Raw genomic sequence first — 20,279 nt, 5'->3', positions numbered from 1 at the left:
CCTCCTCCTCCTCCTCCTCCTCCTCCTCCTCCTCCTCCTCCTCCTCCGCCTGCTTCACCGTCTCCTCACGTCATATTCGACTCTCTGAAACATTGTGTTGCATGTCTGCTGTTTCCCTGGAAACAGAAAGGAGAGGATAAGATGGATTTCTGGGGCGAAACGGCGGCAGAGGAGATTCTGCTTTCCAGTCGCTTCACGTGTCACAGGAAATGTGACGAGCACGAGGTGAACGACGGTTTATCAGCGAACATTCAATTCATGCTCAGAGCTAATTACACCTGCTCCACCTCACACCCAGCCATCCACCCAGACACCGCGTCCACCTCCACCCTCACCGCTCAGATCAGAGCTGTCCCTGTGGGGGTGAGGGAGGACGGCGTCAGGCTTCAGGCCCAGCTGCCTCTGCACATGCTCAGTTACTGCTCTCTGGCTCCACTGGGGGGTCTACAGGAGAGCGCCAGCCTCTGGACGCTGCCTCAGCCAGCGGCTCCACCCGGACCCCCTCCACCCAGGCCCCCTCCACCATGCCTGTAACTCTTTAATGTCGCATGTAGAATTTGACTTTTGTTGTGCAGACTGGGAGCGTTTTCCAGGTGCTGGGCTTTATGAAACCCTGTCAGAGCAGAGCTGGAAACAGTGCTGTGTTTAATGGGTCCAGAGAAGCTGTCCTCTGAGATCCGCTCTCAGCCTCTTCAGCCTTCTGCTGCCAGAAAAGCGATGTTCTCTAAGAGGAGAGACTGTGCTGCTAATGATTAAAAATGGCTAAACGTGAATCATTTACTTTAATGCAGTCTCTGTGCCATGTTTTATTATAATGCTACGCTGAGCCTAACAAGAGGCTCCCGGCCTACAGCTGCAATCAGTTCAACCAAAGAGTGATTTTCCTTTCAGGGGTTTTTGTATTTGAAGGAGTTTTGGATGTCTGAAGAGGTGGAAGTAACCAGCCTTTCAGAGAATGAAGCACAAATCAACAAATTGTTGGAAAAAATAAAGAAAACTAAATAGAAAATCTTCTAAAATCTTATTTTGGTGGTGAACCTCTGTCCTACAGTCAACAATCAAATACAGCTTGTTGTCCTCTTCTGAGCTGAAGTCACAGCGACGTGGACGTTTGATGCAGAGGATGAGTCTGCGCTGACACTCAGACGATAAGACGAAGCACACCGGTCAGCCTGCAGAGGACAACACACCTTCTGCATGCGCAGAGAAAACACCTGAGACCCCCCCACACCTCTGAATCCTGCAGGCAGAGACAATGTCCACAGGGGACACAAAGCGATTCAGAGAGAGACACTCTGCAGGTGGAAAGAGGAGCTGCGGATCGTCCTCTGACTGCGGGGACACAGATATGTCCCAGCCGAGTCTGTCGCGGTGATTCTAACAGCAGCCTCCTCATGGAAGCGGCAGATTGTTAATTTGCTGAGTCATGTTTGAAAAGCTCATTTTGCTAAGACCCCTGCTGTCTGTTCCACAGTCCCCTCCCCCGCCCCCCCAAACACCACCACCAACAACAAAGGAATTAAACAGTTTCTGTGAAAATGAGGACTGTAACCTTTCACCTGACTGGTGAATTAGCATATTTCTAACTGCCAGTCACATTTCCTTTACTGGGAAAAGTTTTGTAAACACGTTGTGTTTGAGATGTCTGAAAGTGTGCTCTCTCACCTTGCAGCCACTGGCCTCCATTCACTTCTGGATATTCACTCCAAAATCATAAAATCAAAGAGCAAAGGCTCCTGTAATGTGGATGAAACCTTCTTGAAAACTTTCACTTCCTGGAAGTTTGAAATCTCAGTGGGAGACCTCCTCCTGCGCTGATTGGTTGGAAGTGATCCCGCCCTTCTGCCCCACCAATCCAGTATTTTGTCCCGCCCCAACATCCTGTTTCAACAGGAAGTAAGGAAACAAAGCTGGGATTTTCAGAGGGGCTCCTGTAACTCTTTGGTGGAAAGTGGAAATGTGTGTTTGTGAGGGATCCTTCTGTTCACTTTCTTAACAGCAGTTCATTTTTAAAAGCAGGCTGATATTTTTGTTTGTTTGATGTTCTGATGAGATAAAAGTGTGCAGAGCTTGTTGAGCCATCTTTGTCGCTTGTGACCCTTTACAGCCATACACTCAATGGCCACTTTATTAGGAACACCTGCTCAATCTAATGTATCCCACGCTGCACCTGTGCCATGACTTCTGCCATCACTGAAAATAAACACTAGTCTCAAACATGCACATCAGCATTTCACATGCCTGAAGCTCAGTGCTCTCGCTGTGTGCCGTCTCTTTGGGGCCATTCTTCCTGCACCGAGGCTTGCAGGAATAAAGATATTTGCATGATTCAGCATATTTTCGCACACAGTGTAGCGCAGTGGTGTCACACACTGCAGCAGCATGCAGAGTTGAGTGTTCACACATCGCTGGGAAGTTGCCTTCAACGCTCCGGCTGCTAATCCTCCACGCTAATGTGCATCTGTGAAATATGACGTCTCAGCTGAAGTCAATTTCAATTAAGCTGCAAGGCTTGTTGGACGAGTCCTTCAACACCCAATTCAGGAACCTTAATGGGATTAATTACACTTTTCTTCATGCCAAAGATAAAAAAAGTGATGAGGCTGACAGGAATGGAAAGATTTGGGCTTTAAATTCTCCAGTTAAAGGGATGCAGTCGCACTGTATTATTGGTCAGCATCCTCAGATCATTAGCATCAGAGTCGTTCCTATGAGGCTTTCAGCGAAGTGTGTCCCAACAGCAACTGTGTCGCTCCATAAAAGTGTCCGGACACAAACAGCAGCTGACCTTTAAGGCCGGGTTCACACACACCGTGTGCTGTAAGCAAACACGCTCTCTTCACTGTCAGCTTCCAGATGTTCAGATCTCCATACTGGTTCAGGATGCCGACTTCCTTCAGTAAAACCCTCTGTGATTACATGTTTGAGAGACCTGTCTCCATCCTCAGGACAGCAAAGCACGTAAGCTCAGCCTCAAACACACACAGCGGCTCTGTTTGTGTGTGTGTGTGTGTGTGTGTGTGTGTGTGAAGAGGGACAAATCCTGTCTCACTTTGCAGACGTGTGTCAGCAAATCCAGTCCAGGAAGGAGTCGAAGACAAATCTGAGGTTTTACCCAGTAAATTTTACAGTCACGCTTCCCTTTAGATGGGAAGAAAGAAAACGCATGCACGTCTACGTCCACACCTCAGGGACAGACGATGGACTCTCTGACACCCGGCTGCAGAGATTTGTCTCCCGTTCAGCCACAAGAACATCAGTGAAGCCTGACGCTGGCAGATCAGCTCTGCTTCACCGTCCACCTTCCAGTTCCATCCAAAGCTGCTGGATGGTAAAGTTCTCAGGACGAGGGGACATTTTAATGTGGAAACAGGAAAGAGACAAACTGCTGCCAGCACACAGTTGTCTTACACATGCTTGTATGTTGCAGCACTCAGAAACAGCCCTGGGCTAAATGTACACAAAGGCATGTGTCCACAGACATGTAAGACATCTCAAAGAGCTCAACATATCTCTCAAACATCAACACCTGAAACAGTAAATGCGTCATTCTCAAATTCATTTCAGCAGTCCCATCCGCTCTGCTGCAGAGTCTCTCCAGCCAACATCTAAAAAGTGTTTTCAGCCGTGGAGAGAAGCCACGCAGGCAGACTGAGACGCGCTCAGGCCGCCCGGCTGGGTGGGAATTCTGATTTCAGATACTCCGGATCGATACGCAGCAGGAATCAAACTGGGAGCATCTGAGCCCACAACAGGCCTGCAGGCCTGCGTCTGTCCTCTGTCCATAAATATCTCCAAGGAGCGCATGTGCACACAAAAATCAGAAAAGAAAGAAATCAACGGCAGCTTCAGGGCTCGGCTGGTCTGTAGGAACTCCTCTGATGTGTCACTGAACTATCGTTTGGATGCTTTACGTTATTTAACACACATGTAGCACACACACACACACACACACACACACACACACACACACACACACACATCTGACTTACATAACGCTGTGGACTCTCTCTGCAGAGCCTCGTTTCTATCTGCCGGCTCTCCGGCCTGCAGCACGCGGGGAACAAACCCGATTACCTGCCTGTTGTGCTGCTGGCGGGGAGCCGGAGCCGTCACACTGAAATGATTCATCACTGCGACGCTGATTTCTGATCAAAGTGGTGATGCTGCGGGTGGAGCAGACTCAGGACTGCTGTGCTCCTCCGACTTCACAGCAGCTGCAGATGTTGAGGGTCAGAGATGATAACTGTCTCTGATGTCAGGCTTCAGCAGCACTTTACTACAAAGATGCACATTACTAAAGACGTGTAACAGTAAATCCACGGTGGCTCTGCCATGATCCTGACAGAAAACTGGTTCAGGTTCAAGGCGTTAAATGGGAGAGATGACACCAGACAAATAAAGGATTTGCTGATTAGTCCTCAACACAAAGCGCACAAAAAGCCCTGCTCCTGGAAACATCAATCAAAAAATAGTTAGCGTTTGGTATTTAGAGAGACAGATATTGATATGCAGTAGATGATGGACTGACAGCACTCGAGGGTCTGACTGGGCCGTTTGGTGTCACTGAAATCTGTCTCGGACTTTGTGCCAGACCCTCAGAGGCTCCGGGATCCTGGCAGAAATGCAGTTTGGCTGGTTTAGTTTAGTCTCCTTAAAAGCTTTGAGGCATTTCCTTCACGGCTAACCTCGAGAGAAGAAAGCAAAGATCCTTTATTGAAAAGACGAACGCTGAACTTTTCTTTGCTTCAGATGTGTGTGAAAATAAAAGCTGTTGGTGACGTGGTTGTTAAATGAAATGCTGCTCTACAGCTGTCACCGTTTATTTATGAAACCCTGCAGCACTAATGGATTCATTAACGACTTGTTTGAGCCCCGTGTGAAGGCTGGCCTGCAGTTCAGCCCCATCAACAGGCCTAATGTGGGGCCTTGTCCCAGTACATCTGCAGAGAGACGTCCAGTCTGCAGCACTGGGATCCAAAGCTTTAATGGACACTGGAGCAAGACAGCAAGGACACTGGTGTCTGCACGCTTCCTGTCCGACTGGTCTGTAGCTAGTGATGATTTCCAGTATTGTCAGAGTGGCTTGGCCTGATGTCACACTCAGCTTCTCTTTTGCCGTCATGGTGCTAATTCATCAAAGTCGTAAACAAGCTGCGATTCAATTTCTGCCTTTTTCTCTTCAGAACTTGCAGGCCGAGAGCAGAATGGTCCCGTTTGATCTGTCTTTATAACCTCTGGCCAATGAGAAAAAGCACGCATTCATCATGATAACAGAGTTCTTGAAGTGCAAATGATTGTGTGAAATTGGAGGGGGGAGCAGCGGAGAAGAGGGATGATGAAAGAAGCAGCGGAAACGCAGCAATCCTGCTTCACGCTGGATGGTTTCACTGCTTGTCTTCACCCTCTGCTGCCTTCTCTGTGCTGTTTACACAAATAATTCACCGCAAACATGCTGCTGATAGCCTGCAGCCTCAGAAACACCCTCATTTCTGCTCACACACTGACGAGACGTGTCCTCTGAGATCAGCGCTGACAGACACTATTATGACAGGCAGCCAGAATATCTGTGACCTGCCACAGCATGAGCGCTCCAGCTGTGAGTAATCGCTTAACCAAGTTATGAGGTTGTATTCATTTGGAGCGGAGCAGCGTTTGGTGCCAGTGATGATTAACAAGCCTCTGAGTTTGCCAGGAAATCTAAAAAAGAGCGGGCTGTCGTTGGACATTCAGTCAGCATGAAGAAGAAGATCCAGTGAATGATCGGCGTGTGTCGGGCGACGGCGTTAAAGGGTCACCTGAGCGAAGGACGAGCTCGGCGGGAAGCTACTGCTCTCACAAGCCCTGCAAGACAGTCAGCTGCAGTTTACACACTTTCACACTTACAGTAGACTTCATGCTAAGCTAAGCTAAGCTAAGCTAAGCTAAGCTAAGCTAAGCTAACCGGCTGCTACCTGCAGCTTCTCTGCTGGAAACTGAATGTGTGTATTTTCCAAAACGTCCATCACCTTCTTTATATTTGGAAGATAAAATCCTCTCCTGATCTTCAGCTCAGGACAAACCTGCGGCGTCCATGGTCGCTGGACCGCGACCACGAGGGAGGACAGCGCAGGGGGACACTGGGTGTCTCTGAGTGCATATGTCTTTAATTAATAGTGACAGGTGTGATGAACGAGGAGGTGCTCAGGTGTGACGCTGACTTCACCGTCTGATGTCACAGCAGCTTTCAGGATGACGATGACGATCAAGACCTCAGAGGCATCGATGAGGCCGTCATGATGCTCGACAAAGACGATAACAAAAGAGTTTTCCTTTATTTTTCTTACTGTCAGCAAACCCCACAAACAGCTCAACACTGAGAGAGGAAATGAAGCATTTGTTAGGGACTATTTTCAGCAGCGGATTAATCCACATTTGGCCAGAGCAACAGCGAGGCCAATCAATGTGTTTTTAACAGTTTTTGGACAACGATGGAGCTCCACGGCTCCGAGGAAGCAGATTGATCAGCCTCTGACACACACACACACACACACACACACACACACACACACACACACACACACACACACACACACACACACACACACACACACACACACACACACACAGGTTTGTTGGATCACTCCTCTGTTACTTTTGGTCTTTTCACGTGTTTTTGGCTGATGAAGGTTTCTTTATCAGCTTAAATCATTCCGTCAGCTGTACCGATGCAGCCGCGTCGTCTGTCTGAGGAGGAGGCGGAGGCCGTGATGCAGGCTGCTGACGCTGGTGGAGGCGGATGCAGCGGTTCCAGAGGCCTTCTTCTGCGTTTCACACTCCCTGGTGTACCGGCCTGCAGTCGCCACTGAGGGTCAGCAGTAAGTAACTTCATGTCTGGGGGGGAAAATTAGTCACTTCAGGCTTTACAAAGCTGAATCTTACATTTTTATTCACAAAATAGAAAATAGAAATCACGACATGATTCCTCACAGTTTCATAAGAGCTGATACAGCTGATAACTCAGCATGAAGCCGAGGCTGCAGTGATGAAGCCAGTATGCTGCAGTTGTTCTGAAGTTATTAAAATAGTGCATACTTCTTATCACAGACAGCAAAAAGACTGAATTAACTCTGGAAAATGTAGAGTTATTACATCCCTAATGCAGCCCCCAGCCTCCCAGACACACTCATATCTGACTGTGAAGGTGTGCACTTCCTGGGTTTTGATTTGACCCACGTGACGTCCAGATGCCAGCAGAGGCTGCCCGCTGTGGAGATGCTGGAGAGTGCACATGCTGCCACCTGCTGGACTGAAGGGGACCTCAGTCAACACATCAAGGTTAAAAACACAGGAGATTTACAGGAAAATGTTTAAAGGGGAGGACAGCCTGAACGAAGGGTGAAATCCACGAGACTCCTGGGATGAGAGGAATGCTGCTGCTCTGAAAGGAGACGGTGTTCAGACAGAGCTCAGCTTATTGTTTCCTCCTTGATAAAAACTACAATGGCCAGCTGTTTTAAGACTTTTTTTTATTTTAAAATCCAGTCTAATCAATTCATATGTGATATGAAAGCTTTAAACGGAAGCCATAATCCACGCAGTGTTGTCTCATGGAGACAGAAAGCTGAGGACCCTTCATGTTTCTCCGTCTCTGGTGCACTGACGTCTGATCACCACTGAGGGTCAGCAGTTAGCAACACTTCATCATCCCTGAGCTTCCCTGAGTGGGATCATGTAAAGACTTTGTGTGTCATGGAGAGATTCGGACGTGAAAGCTGCTTCCTCTGCATGTTTGTTTGTGTCCATCGTGTTGAGCTCAGCGTGATGCCAAAGCACTGCGGCGACGATGTGAACACGTGGAGGAGAAAGAGCAAAAACTCAACAAATAAATGGAAATAAATCTTTTAACCTCCTCACGATGGAGCAAAACATCTGACGTGAGCTCGTGAGGAAGCTTAAACCATTCAGAAACGTTGTTCTGATGGGAAATTCCATCACACCATGCTAACTGATACTCTGCTCCCATCATGCATCTGTTTATACTCCAGCCTGTAAGAGGCCTCGTCTCGCAGGCTGGTGGCTGAACTCAACCAACTGCACTATGTAATTGTAACGTCCCGCTGCCAGACATTTTGGCAGCGCTGCAAAGCCTGACTCATGGCTTCGACAACTCCCTAACGCTGCCCCCACCCCGACCGCACCACGCCATGCACATCTGGCTCTGTGTCCCCCTCCCCGCCTCGCGGAGCTCTCAGACATGGAGAAGATGGAGACAGGACTGTGGAGCAGAGTGAAAGAGAGGAGAGCCTGCTATCAGATCACCCCTCCCTGAAGAACGCTCTTCCTGCACTTTGTTAAAGGAAAACCAGTCGTTGAAAACATGGCGACTTCATTGGCCGGCGCCTTGTGTCCAAAACTAATGATTAACCCTTGACCTCAGTGTGTTTATATACTAAAATTACAGAGGAGGTGCGAGCACACAGCTGTCATCTGGATCTACATTCACACGAAGGCATCAGCACGACACAAACACAAACACAAAGCCCTCACCTGCTCAGAGCCTGTGTTCCTGTTTCCTATTGGACGATAACGTCATGGAGCCAATGAGCGCGAGAGCAAAGTTTGGTTATAAGAAGACCTCTAGAGGAGAAATGAATGATTAATTTTAAGTGTTGGAAACTTCATTCTCCATATGCAGTGAGTTGTAAATTGCCAGCAGACAAATTTCACATTTTTGCAAATTAAACTGATTTCTAGGTTACACTCGCACTTAATTGGAGTTAATGAATAGGAAGTGTGCGGACTGAACACTCTCCATTTTCCCTGTAATCAGGACCAAATTACAGAGTCCTTTCCAGGATTCTTCTCAGGAATTCAGAGCTACATATCCGTCACTTTCTGGGAAATTATACAAAACTATGGGAACCTGTAAGTTTCAAGACAGAGGAGGAAAGAAAACACAAAACACACGGAGATAAAATCACAGTTTCCGTTTATACAGGTTTTAAAAAGGTTGAAATCAGTCAGAAATTGCACTATAAAAGGTTTCTCCTTCCTGTTACACATTAAAAAAATAGGATCCGGTGCTCCAGGTGTCTGGATCCGTCTGTCTGAAGATGTATTGACTTGATATCACACAAAGAGCGACTTTTAAATAAACATGTTCCCTGATTTGCAGTCTTTGGTTTCTGCTCGCTCCCTCCATCTCAGACCTACAGCATGCTGTCAGCCACATCAGTACAACCAAGGTTATCGTCTCTGCTGAAGTCAGCACGCGTCACTGAGGATGTGATGCCTCAGCCCGGCTCGAAGGAGTGGAAACAATAAATGTGAGTGAACTTTGACCCTTCACGGTCGCAGCTCAGGAGTCCAGGTGTTAGTAGTGTGATGGAAACGGCCGCCTGGCCTCAGTCACGATGCGTCATCCATGCTTCACATTAAAGGCACTGAGAGGCCAGCGGCGCCCACGCAGCGCTCTGATCGTCACAGTGTGGCACCTCGTAAAAATAAAAGGACACTTGTGTGTTTACAAAAATGAAAAATAAGTTAAATCTCTCAAACTAAATCACTTTCAGCTTCAAACGTTTGTCCCAGTGACTTCTATAGCTTCCACAGTAAAACGAGCACAGACGGCCGAGATGTGAGCGCATGGCGGAGCGGACCGCGGCCACTGCCAGCAGCGTCTGACCGGCTGTTCAGGGCGGGAGACGGGATATTTTAAGCAAGCGGCCAACTCAATTGCAGTCTTGTCCCTTGTCAGCACGCTGGATCACACTAACAATAAGTCCACTCGCACTCAGCCACAGACTGATTGTACGAAGCGCTCTGCAGTCATCCCATAAACACGCTTCTGGTGATTCGCAGGTCAAAACGAGTAAACTGGGCTAAAGTAGACCTTTATGTGTTGTTGTATGGAGGCTAACCTTTTAGCCACGCTAACAGCTGTGAGGTTTTAACCTCAGGGATCAGATCTGATAGATTAAAGTCTGTTCTCTGAAATCAGAAAAATGAACCAGACGTGGTCAATAAAAATCTATAAAAATCAAACTGCAGTCGGCTAATTTCCAGAAACTTCCTCCTCATAAATAAGCCTGCTGTCTGCTTGGAGTCAATGCTAACATTAGCATGCTAACATACCGGTGTGTTGCAGGTGAAACCTTTAGTGTATGAGGTTAGCAGGTTAGCATGCTAACATTTTCCTATTGGCGGAGTTGCTGATGGGAATGTTTGTGATATTCAGTCAAATTAAAGTTCTCTGAAGACCAAACGAGGACTCATTCAAGAGCGCGGCTGTCATCTGGTTTTAAAAGTCTGGACCTATTTTGAGCCACAAATCACCAAAACGTGCTTTCAGGCAGGATAAAATGTTGTTTTTCGACATAAATAAAACTAATCTGCATCCTTATCAGTCACAGCAAAGAATAATCTTTGATTTCTTCATGAAGAGAAAACTTCTGCTGCTCTCTTTTGTTTGTGCTCAGTTCAGAGAGTCATGAGCTCATTTTTGGGAAAAGGCGTCTTTTTCCTGCTGCGGCGTTCCCACGCTGGGAACAGGATGACGTCATTTCTGCCTGACCTGAATTCACTTGTGCATGTACAGTCGTATGAGTCCCGCCTGGTGCAGCTGCTGCCACAGGCTCATTTCCATCCGCAGGTCGTGGTTGATGAAGAAGCCCACCAGGTGGTAGCTGCTGTCGTAGTAGTGGTCAGAGTAGTTCTTGTAGTCTGGCGTCATGAAGCCGTACGCGCTCACCTTCATCAAGACAAGAAGCACAAAGGCTGCAGTCAGGCTGCGAAACTCTGTCGTCCTAACAGCTTTTATGAGCGTTTCATGTTTTGACTTGAACCCCTCAGCCTGTATCTGCTCAGCTAAAGTTCAGCCCGCCGCAGACAGGCTGAAGAACAGGTTCTGACGGCGATGACACGACCTGAAGGAATCTGTGCCATCTGATCCAGAGATGGTACAGCTGGCACAGTTTCCTCGCTGTTACAGAGCTGCGCCGTGACTCACTGTCGGCACCGATTCAAGGCCGCCAGGAGCCGAGACATTCTCACACTAATCAGGCGAGTGTGGCCTCGTCCCACAGCGACAGGAACGTGAACTACGGTGTTCTACCTTGTCGCAGGTGTGCAGCGCAGCCAGCAGCATCACGGCTCCTGTAGACGGACGGTAGATGTCCTTATATCTGGTCTTCAGAGCATTAGAACGAAGGAATCTGCAGAGAAAGATGATATAAATGAAACGTCTGAGGTTTGAGAGACGCGGAGGCTGAGGTGAGGTGGACACAGAGGACGAGGACGGTCACTGTGGGAACGTCCCTCTGCAGCGCTCTCCACCTTCAGCCGCCGCCTCTCTTTTAATCTCATCTGCAGCTTTCTGAAACCTTCACTCGTTCGTCCTCTCACCTGTTTCTGAGGTAACGGATGAAATCTGGGTGGTACATCTTCAACTTTCCCGCTGACACGTCCTCTCCGAAGTACTCGGTTGGACTGTGGAGGAAAAGTGGCGTTATGAGCTGAGAAAAGAAGTTTAGCAGAAACAGCTGCAGTCACACGAAATGCTTACGAACAGGCCAGAGGGAGCGCGGTGACGAGGCCTGCAACACGAGAGGGTGTGAATGTGGAAGTGATGAAGATTAGACAGAACGAACTGACCGTCCGTCTCACACAGGAGACAGCTGTCTGCACTGGCTGTGCTAAAACTCACGTTATCTGTGTGTCAGCAGAGCGACGGGAAGCAGGAGCGGCCAAACATGTCCGAGTACACAGAGGAAAAGTCAGCCATGTGTGCACGGACCTCGGCCTTCAGCTCGAGGCAGCGTGAGATGATTTTACATAGTTTATGGTATTACTGACACAAGCTGGATCCTCACATGCTATGAGACGGACGCTGACTGAGGGAAAGAGTGCAACACATGCAGCTCTCTGAGATTTTATGAGATATATGAGAAGTCAAAGAGCTGACGGACATCTCAGCAGCTCTGTGAGACTGTGGCTCAGCGATGCTTTCAGTACGTTTTAAAGTCCTGGACTGACTGAACTTTGACCTGATGACGGCGTTGGAGGAAAAGTGAAGGACGCTTCGCTCTGAACAGCGGAAGCGGCTCATCCTGTCGGCGCTGCTTACTCTCTGCCGCGCTCAGGTCCTCTCTCCACCAGACTGTGCGTCGCCGCGGCCTTCATCAGCAGGTAGTCCCGGTCGTGATCCGGCAGGAAAACGTATCGTGTTTCCTGTTGGAGAGCGGCAGAGCGGGACGTGTCAGGCCTCCTTTCACGTCACCATCTGAGCGTTTTGTGGAGGAAAGACTGTCCTGACCTTAGACTGAGGCGGCCCTCTGTACCCGACGCTCCGGTAGCTCCTCATGGAGTTCATCAGTGTGTTGGTGGAGAAGGTGTAGTGGGTGGTGCGAGAGCCCACGTCCCGCTCAAAGCCCTTAATGACTGCCCCGTTGGTCCTGAAGGTCACCGATGAGAACACAAACACGACAGCTGATTTTTAAGTTCTATAGTTGAATATTTAATGATTCAGTTTATTGCATTCGTACTGACACAGGACACTTGTCCTGATCCCAAAGTGTTTCACAGATATTCTGCCTCTATGATCGTCACGTGCTCTACCTGAAGACGTAGTGATGGCCGTCGATCTCCGTCCCTCTCTCTGAGTCCTTCAGTATCCCCCCGTTCCCCACCACAGCGCAGCGGATGCACTCGGATTTATTCCCGCCATCCTTCCAGTCGTCCAGCATCTGCCGGTTAGCAGACGAGTTGAGGACAGACAGAGTTTCCACCAGCGCTGTTGACACACAGAACAGGATTAATCTGGATGAGGCTTATTTAACACAGTCTTAAAGGTTTTCACCGAAATCCTTGAATCATGAGAGAAAGATTTAGCTGCTGAGCCGCTGATTGTTTTTCTATCTGCGTCCGCCCACACGCTGCGATTGGTCTGAAAGACAGGAAGCCCGAGGCTGGACGTGTGGGCGCAGAGACAGGAAGCTGCCATCATCGCAGCGATAAGCATCTCAAAAAAAATCAGCATATTTAAATTATAATTACATAAAAAACAGGATGTGCGGTTTTCCACAGGGAAACACACCGTCATCACACAAAGAGGTGAACTGGCTCCATCCTCTGTGATCGACTGAGCCTTTCACAGCCAATCAGGATCCTCTCACCTGTTACCAATCAGCCTGTTCACCTGTGGAACGATCCAAACAGGTGTTTCTGGAACGTGTGGCTGCATCAGATTCACAATCAGCAGATATGAACAGAAATCAATGAAAAACATGAAATTTATTGACTTTATAGTCCCAACTTTTTTGGAAATGAGGTGAAAATCAGACAGAAAACAGCAGAAGCAGAGACTGACTTGCGTAATCGACCCCCCCCCAGCCGTGGGCTCCTGGGTACTGGCTCAGACGCTGGTGCTGCTCACGGGTGGCGTGTTGGGCCCACTGCAGGACCGGGATGTGTCTCAGAAATCTCCCGCCGAACTCGGTGTTTGCGACCTGACTTCGGACTCCGTCTGGGCAGACCTGTGAGAGGCGGTGACACGACCATGTTATGACCACAGACAGTCTCGTCCTCGCCCGGCAGGACGCACAGTCGCGTCCCACATGATCACCACAAAGCCAGCATCATTAGTTCCACTCGGCTGGTTGCTCAACCTCCGTGTTCACCTCCAGACTCTCGCTGGAGGCAATTACCTAATGTGATCTAACAATTACACGACTGCAGAGGACCAGCGCTGACGACCAGAGACGGATTCATTCTGAACTCTGCGTGCACGCTGTGCTGATGCAGGAAGTACAAAGCACACGTGGGCAGATGAGGAAGCATGAAGCGGTTCCACGCATGAACACACACACACACACACACACACACACACACACACACACACACACACACACACACACACACACACACACACACACACACACACACACACACACGCCACTGGGCCTATTAGCAGCTTTATCTGGTTAATTGTGTTACCTGCCCGTGGTTCTCCGTGGGGTCGATGCTCGCTTCTTATGTAACAGCTCAAAGCCTGAACTGCAGCTTAACTGAGCTGAGCTGAAGGACTGAACGAGCAGCGCCTGCTGCGATTCACCATATGGATGCATTATTTCATCAAACTCTTCTGGAACCACCCCCATGAGGCGTTCAAAGACTGTGAGGCAGACTGGAGAAATGCTTCATCCTCCCTCTGCGTAACTCTCAGCGGACCATCTGACGACTCTCCGGCGCTGATGACACATTCAGGGAATGTGGGTGGAGGAGCGGAGCCGGCTGGAGGAGACATGACTCTGGTTTAATGAAACATTTACTGGAGGCGGACACGCCCGATGCCGCCGCCCTGTGACGGCATGTTCAGCCTGATGAGAAGCAGGAGTGTTTGTGATGATGCTCCTCACAGACTGATGAAGAACTTTCCCACGACAGTGAATTCACTCTGTGAGGGAAAAGACGGGCGGTACCTAAAATGGACAGCGTGGCTGGTGGGTGCAGCTGAGATCAAAACGAAGGCAAGGGGCTTGAGGACAGGAAAGCCAGGCAGTTGCTTGGAGCCCCCGGCCGCTGGGGGGCTTTCAGGGACCTCTGTTGATCCCTGGACCTCACTTTGAGAACCACTAATCTATTTTTTCAGTATTCATCTCAGATGTCCCAGAAATGGTGCATTTATGTGTGCAAAAACCACATTTTTGCAGCGTGCACGGGTGGGGTGGGGGCCCCAGGGATTTCTTGCTTGGAGCCCCAAGAGACCCAAGCAACGGCACTGCTGTCAGGTGGGTTTTAGTCTCCGTGTTATCTCCTGGTTTTATGTCCACTCTGTCTCTTCTGGGGGAAGCCGTCCCTCTGTGCGACTTTGTTCTTTGCACCAATAAAGTTTCTTCTTATCAGTCAGCGGTGCGACGGAGCACCTGACCTGAGAGAAGTGAGGTGAAACAGGTAAACAGGTGAGCTGTGCCACATTTACTCAGCACGTGGAACCACCCTCACATGGCCACTTTTAACCTGTGTCAGCGCTGACATGTACGAGCTTTCCTGAACCACTCGTTTGATAGAAGGAATGTCGAACGTGTGTGTGTGTGTGTGTGTGTGTGTGTGTGTGTGTGTGTGTGTGTGTGTGTGTGTGTGTGTGTGTGTGTGTGTGTGTGTGCTTCCTCTGTGCCATAGAGCTCCACTGTTGTCCAATAACTATGAAAAACACACCGGAGAGCCTCGCTGTTCGCTGGCTCGCGCGCTCCTTGCACATGCCCAAACAAACGCACCATTTAGTCCTTTGAGTTTGAGTGACGTTTGCTCGGATCCGAAGCGACCAGCTGGTTAAAGAAATGACTCTGCAGAACACATGTGAGGTCTTTTTAAAGAGTTATGTCTACAGGAGGAAGTAAAGGGCTCGAGGCTGCGCAGACAGACAGAAAAGGGAAGTATGTAACTGTAACCTGCATCACATCCACCGGCTGCAGTTAAAACCATGTGACTCAGGGTCTTTTCAAAGGCGCTGACACCTCATAAACGTTCCACATAAAGGTTCTTTGCAGGTCAAACTACAAGCTGAACTCTGCACAGGACTCACTGTTTGTGGTGGGATGTCTTCACTCATGTAAGTGTCTCCGATGAAGGGGGGCTCTGTGGGTCCGGCCGTCTGCGTGGGCGGCGGAGGCCTCACTGTGGGCCCTTCAGTGCTGACCCCACCGTCAGACCTGGAGCTGGACCGCGACACGTCCGCCACGCTGTCCTCTGCTGCTTCCTGCTCAGCTGTTTGAGTCTTTAAAGCTGGAGTGTGTGTGGCTCGTGTGTGTTGCTGCAGAGCTGTGAGCCGGGGGTGGGGGGTGGAGGCAGGGGCTGGACGGGTCCACAGGTCCCCGTCACTCTTTCTGTCGAGAGGCTCCTCGGAGTCTCGTGAGCCGCTGTGGGGGACAGAAGAAGATTTGGCGGTGAGCCTGGGAAAGTGCTGGAAATACATCATCTGAGACTGCCTCAGCATGATGAGGAGCTCGTCTTAAAGGAGCAGTCCCACATTTAGCTTATGATAGCCCTGAAACACTGACGGTCTGTCCTCACGCTGGCCACAGCTGACACACAGACACTTAATCCCTCTGAACTGTGGACACTAACAGCAAAAGAAAGCAGCTCAAATGGATTTTGCTGCCTTAACATCCAGTTTTTCTTTTTGTTGACAGCTCGCATCACTGCATTTCTTTCTCACTGTACGTGTTTAGTGCTGCGGCTCTTCTTAGAAACACCACATGAAGTGCTTGCTGTGAAACGAACGCTCTGTTTCTGAGAACGCTGTTAACAGGATGCGTCTGAGGCTGAAAACCACGAGCAGTTAAGCGAGAAAACGTGTCTCTTATAAACCGAGCGTTTAATCGAGTTAAGAGCTTTCCACACAGCGACACATTAACGATGAGAAGATGTGAAGTTCATGGAGATTTGTTTGATTTATGAGTCAGTTTCACAGCTCAGAAACGAACAAGTCATTGTGGTCATGAAGACGAGGGTGGAGGCTCAGCTGCCGAAGGCTTAAAGGCCCCAAAAATCTGTTCAATCTGACCGTGACGTCACTCATGAAGTCGGTGATGAGACGCAGACGTAAGAAAGGAAGCTGAGTTTAGCAGAACTGAAGGGTTCACCTGCACAGAGGCTGAGGACACCCTGTGGTTTAGTCTTATTTTCATCTGTTGTGAGTTTATTTATTTACTTTATCAATCAGGTATCACGTGTTCTGCTTCGAGGGATGATCTTCTCTTGGCAGAAAATCTCGTCTTGTATTGTTTTTTCCATTTTTCCACTAAAAAGTCGTATTACAAAGATTTCACTGTCGTTTTGTCTCATATATCTTTAATATGCATCATGTCTTAACAGTGGCCTGTATTTAACGTAGATTCACGTCAACGTTCACGTTCTTTGCGGTCTAAAAATTTCATTACAGAATATATTTCATTGCATCTCATTTTAAAAGGCTTGTGGAGGGAGACGGAGCGGCAGCAGGGAGTGAGGAGGACGTTCAGGTTAACGACGAGCTGTTCAAATGAAGGAGCTTCCAGCTCCGCGTGGCCAAACCTGGCATTTAGCGTCTGAAACAGACCTTTGAGAGACAGCCGTGTTTTCCCTTTCTTAATGCATCTTATCTGGACCTGCTGGCTTTTAGAGCTGGAGCGCTGCCCGTCCTAACAAAGCTAACGTTTCACATGCGCGTGTGAGAGACCACCTCCAGTGGAAGAAGCCCGGGAGCTTTTCTTTCATTAGAGCAGCCGAGCGCTGTGTGCCTCCTTTGTTGAAACCACAATGATACAACTGCAGGGGAATAAGTGCCGGGTACAGAAAAAAACATGGAACTTTTCAAACCACTCAAGAGTTTAACCCTTAAACCTGGTCCTGTCTTACAGCTGGATCTGACCTCAGATCAGACCGAGACGCCGGCGCTCCTCATCTGTCTGTGATTTAGACTGAAACAATATGGACTGTATATCCAGAGCAGGCTCGGCGCTGATGGGAAGGCATGTTCTGACCTATTTTCTCAATCAGCTTCTTAAAGGAGAAACTGACCCTCAGGTTTAATATGAGGGTGTTTGCGTCCACATCAGATCAACGACCGTCCACTGAGAGGACATAACCGGAGACACTGAGAGGACGGGACGCTGAGGGTCTCTTTGTCAGACAGTTGTGTGGTTGTTAGTTTGTGTTGGCTGTTAAACTCGCTGACGGCAGAGAGAAACCTGACAGAGGAGGAAGCTTCAGGCTGAGCTGAACATTAACCCTGATCCACTCTGGAGCTGCTCGCGTCGCTGCCAGCAGCAGGGAAACCTCATGAAGTCGGTAATGAGGCGCAAACGTAATGAAGGAAGCTGAATTAAGCGGCAGTGAAGGGTTCGAGGAAACGGCCGGTTTGGATTTCATGTGAGTTTGTGGAGAAGAAGAAGCCGCCTGATGCTTCTGATCAATCAGACAACCGTCCATCTCGCATCATGTGACGTAGCATGGCAAAAAGACAGCTGCATTGTGGGTAATGTAGGATACAGTGTTTTCATCTGTCTCTCGTGTCTAATCTTTGGCGTCAGACCGCCAACTTCACTTCCTGCTCGTTTCAGGGAGCTTTTGCATTGAGTTTGGCCCTCAGCAGGTGAAATACCTGATCAGCTGGATGTAGGTCATGTGACTGAGGTGGCCAGTGGTGTTGCCTTATTGCCTCATTGTATGTTTTGGATCCCTGTCCTGCTGCTCTTAGCTGCTGTTAAAGGAATGTGTGTGAAAATGGTCTGCTGCAGTGAGCGCGCTCAGTTTGACCTCACAGTCGCTCATTCATTTCATACGTCTGTGAAGACAAACATCCGTGCAGGTTCTGTCCTCGGCTCACCTGCTCACTCCCCGTGTCAAGCCATGGAAGTGTCTCAGGGGCGCTATGGACCAGGACAGCGGCCTCTCCAGGTTCACGCACAGGACGTAGACGACCAGCAGGGAGCCGACGGTCAACCCCCCGAGCCCCAGCCGCTTCAGGAGCGCCATCCCCGTCAAGGAGCTGTGTGTGCTCGCCCTGCCCTCCGCTCCGCCTGAAGGAGCATGAGGAGGCCGAGGACGGAGGCGGGCGAGGATGCCGTCCTCCTCAGGACAGTCTGTTTCTGGTCAGCCAGGGGAGGGAGGGGAGGTGGGAGTTCAGTGGTTGCAGGGATTTAATTAGCCCACAACAGGACCTGGACTCCACTCTGGGCCTCTCTCAGCACAACTGCAGAGGGAGGGAGATAAAAAGAGAGAGCTGGAACGAGAGCAAAGACTGGGGGGGGGGGGGGGGGGGGTGCAGGATGGAAGAGGAAACTTTATCTTTCAGTGTCAACAGCGTCCCAAATAATCCCTTTTTAATGAAACCTTTGCTCCCGTGCCCGAACAGAAAGCACGAGGTCACCAGCTTCATCTCCTTTCACGTCCTGTTTTCTGTCGTCTCTCCTTCCTGCTCTCACTGATCATGCAAAACACAAAAGAGGAAGTGCTGCAGCTCCACAACCATATGTTAACGGACGACACGCCGAGAGGAGCTGAGCAGCAACACGCTGGCTGCTCTTAACAAGCCCACACAACTCAGACCTCGACTCAGCTGCAGCTGATGGACGACGACACCCGCAGAGATCACTGCACAGGAAACGCGCTCTCATTGGCCCCCGCCTGCCGGGGCAAAATGGACGTTTTGAGTCTCTGGTGGTCTCACCAGAAGTTGAAGCCATTAGCATACACACCGAGCACCACCCTCTCCACTTCTCACCTCTTTGTAAGCAGTGTGATAAACACAGCCTGAAGCCAGGAGCTGAAATGTGCTCTCTGAAGTCTCTGAAGTCAAGCCTCGAGCTGCTTTCTGCTCCACAGTAATCACTTAATAAGCGGGTTAATAAGGAAAAGCACAGCAGCAACAATAACGTGACAGTGTGAGTGATAGTTTCCCAGGCTGGTGCAGATACTCCTGGCTGAAGCTAAATGGGGAATGGAAAGAATGTGTTGCAGTGATCCAGTGATAAACTCAGCTCCCATGTCTCTGATAACAGACATAACAGCAAAACTCAGAGGGAATCTGTCTTTTTGTAAATAAGAAGAGCAGCTTTTATCTTTAGCAGGAATTTCTACTCTGAATAAAGGTCATAAAAGTGAGCAAAGAAGCTCTAACGTGGCTGACAAAGAGCAAAATAAAAGAGTGGACAGAAAACACACACATGCATCAGACTGTGACAAATCATGACTCAATCTCTCTTCCTCTACAGTCAGAGGACTCTTCTCTGTCTGTCCCCGTCCAACAGAGACAAAGCTCCTCAAACACGACACAGGCACATCAAACAAAGACACGTGTTTGTCCTCTCACCAGCGCGAAGTCTCGCCCGTCCCGCGGTCTCAGTCTGTCCTTCATGATGCTTGTAGTGTGGACATATTCCTCTAAGTTGGGAGCTCTGCTGCTCCTCTGGTGTGGAGCGCTGCACTGCCAGCCTCGCACTGTATGGGCGGGACCATTGTGAAATGAGCAACAGCTGCTGGCAATTGGTCAACCCCCTCAGCTCCGGGGTGGGGGGATGGGGTGGGGTGGGGGGGTGGGGGGGCACTCCAGGCTGCAATAAAGTTAAAGTTAGACATGAGCAGGCAGCCCTAGCTATGCTCACAATGTGTGGAGACCCTGAATCACCACACAGTAATGACAGACAGGGCACACACACACGCACACACACACACACACACACACACACACACACACACACATATATGAATGTACATACACACAGAAACTGTCAGGTGACAAGCAGGAACATGCAGCTCAA

The 20,279-nt window shown here is 49.4% G+C and overlaps 1 protein-coding gene across 2 annotated transcripts; it reads right to left on the bottom strand.

Moving 5' to 3' along the window:
• Positions 1 to 8,955: 8,955 nt before the first annotated feature.
• Positions 8,956 to 19,950, bottom strand: st6galnac (ST6 (alpha-N-acetyl-neuraminyl-2,3-beta-galactosyl-1,3)-N-acetylgalactosaminide alpha-2,6-sialyltransferase). Of its 2 annotated transcripts, none has more exons than XM_070991396.1 (10): positions 19,832 to 19,950; positions 18,347 to 18,712; positions 15,563 to 15,896; positions 13,349 to 13,514; positions 12,598 to 12,772; positions 12,296 to 12,434; positions 12,107 to 12,210; positions 11,386 to 11,469; positions 11,096 to 11,195; positions 8,956 to 10,732 (listed from the first exon to the last, which is right to left on the bottom strand). In XM_070991396.1, the coding sequence occupies exons 2-10, from the start codon at positions 18,493 to 18,495 to the stop codon at positions 10,562 to 10,564; spliced, it is 1,422 nt and encodes a 473-aa protein (XP_070847497.1). In that variant the 5' UTR covers positions 18,496 to 18,712; positions 19,832 to 19,950; the 3' UTR covers positions 8,956 to 10,561. The 2 variants fall into 2 exon arrangements, with proteins under 2 accessions (XP_070847497.1, XP_070847498.1); XM_070991397.1 differs by having other exon boundaries at positions 12,296 to 12,440; positions 12,604 to 12,772; positions 19,832 to 19,947.
• Between the last annotated feature and the right edge of the window lie 329 nt (positions 19,951 to 20,279).

The sequence above is a fragment of the Chaetodon trifascialis genome, chromosome 21 (genome assembly GCF_039877785.1).
Source record: "Chaetodon trifascialis isolate fChaTrf1 chromosome 21, fChaTrf1.hap1, whole genome shotgun sequence".
In the NCBI taxonomy this organism is placed as follows: Eukaryota; Metazoa; Chordata; class Actinopteri; order Chaetodontiformes; family Chaetodontidae; genus Chaetodon; species Chaetodon trifascialis.
This window is presented reverse-complemented; position numbering and strand designations above follow the sequence as displayed.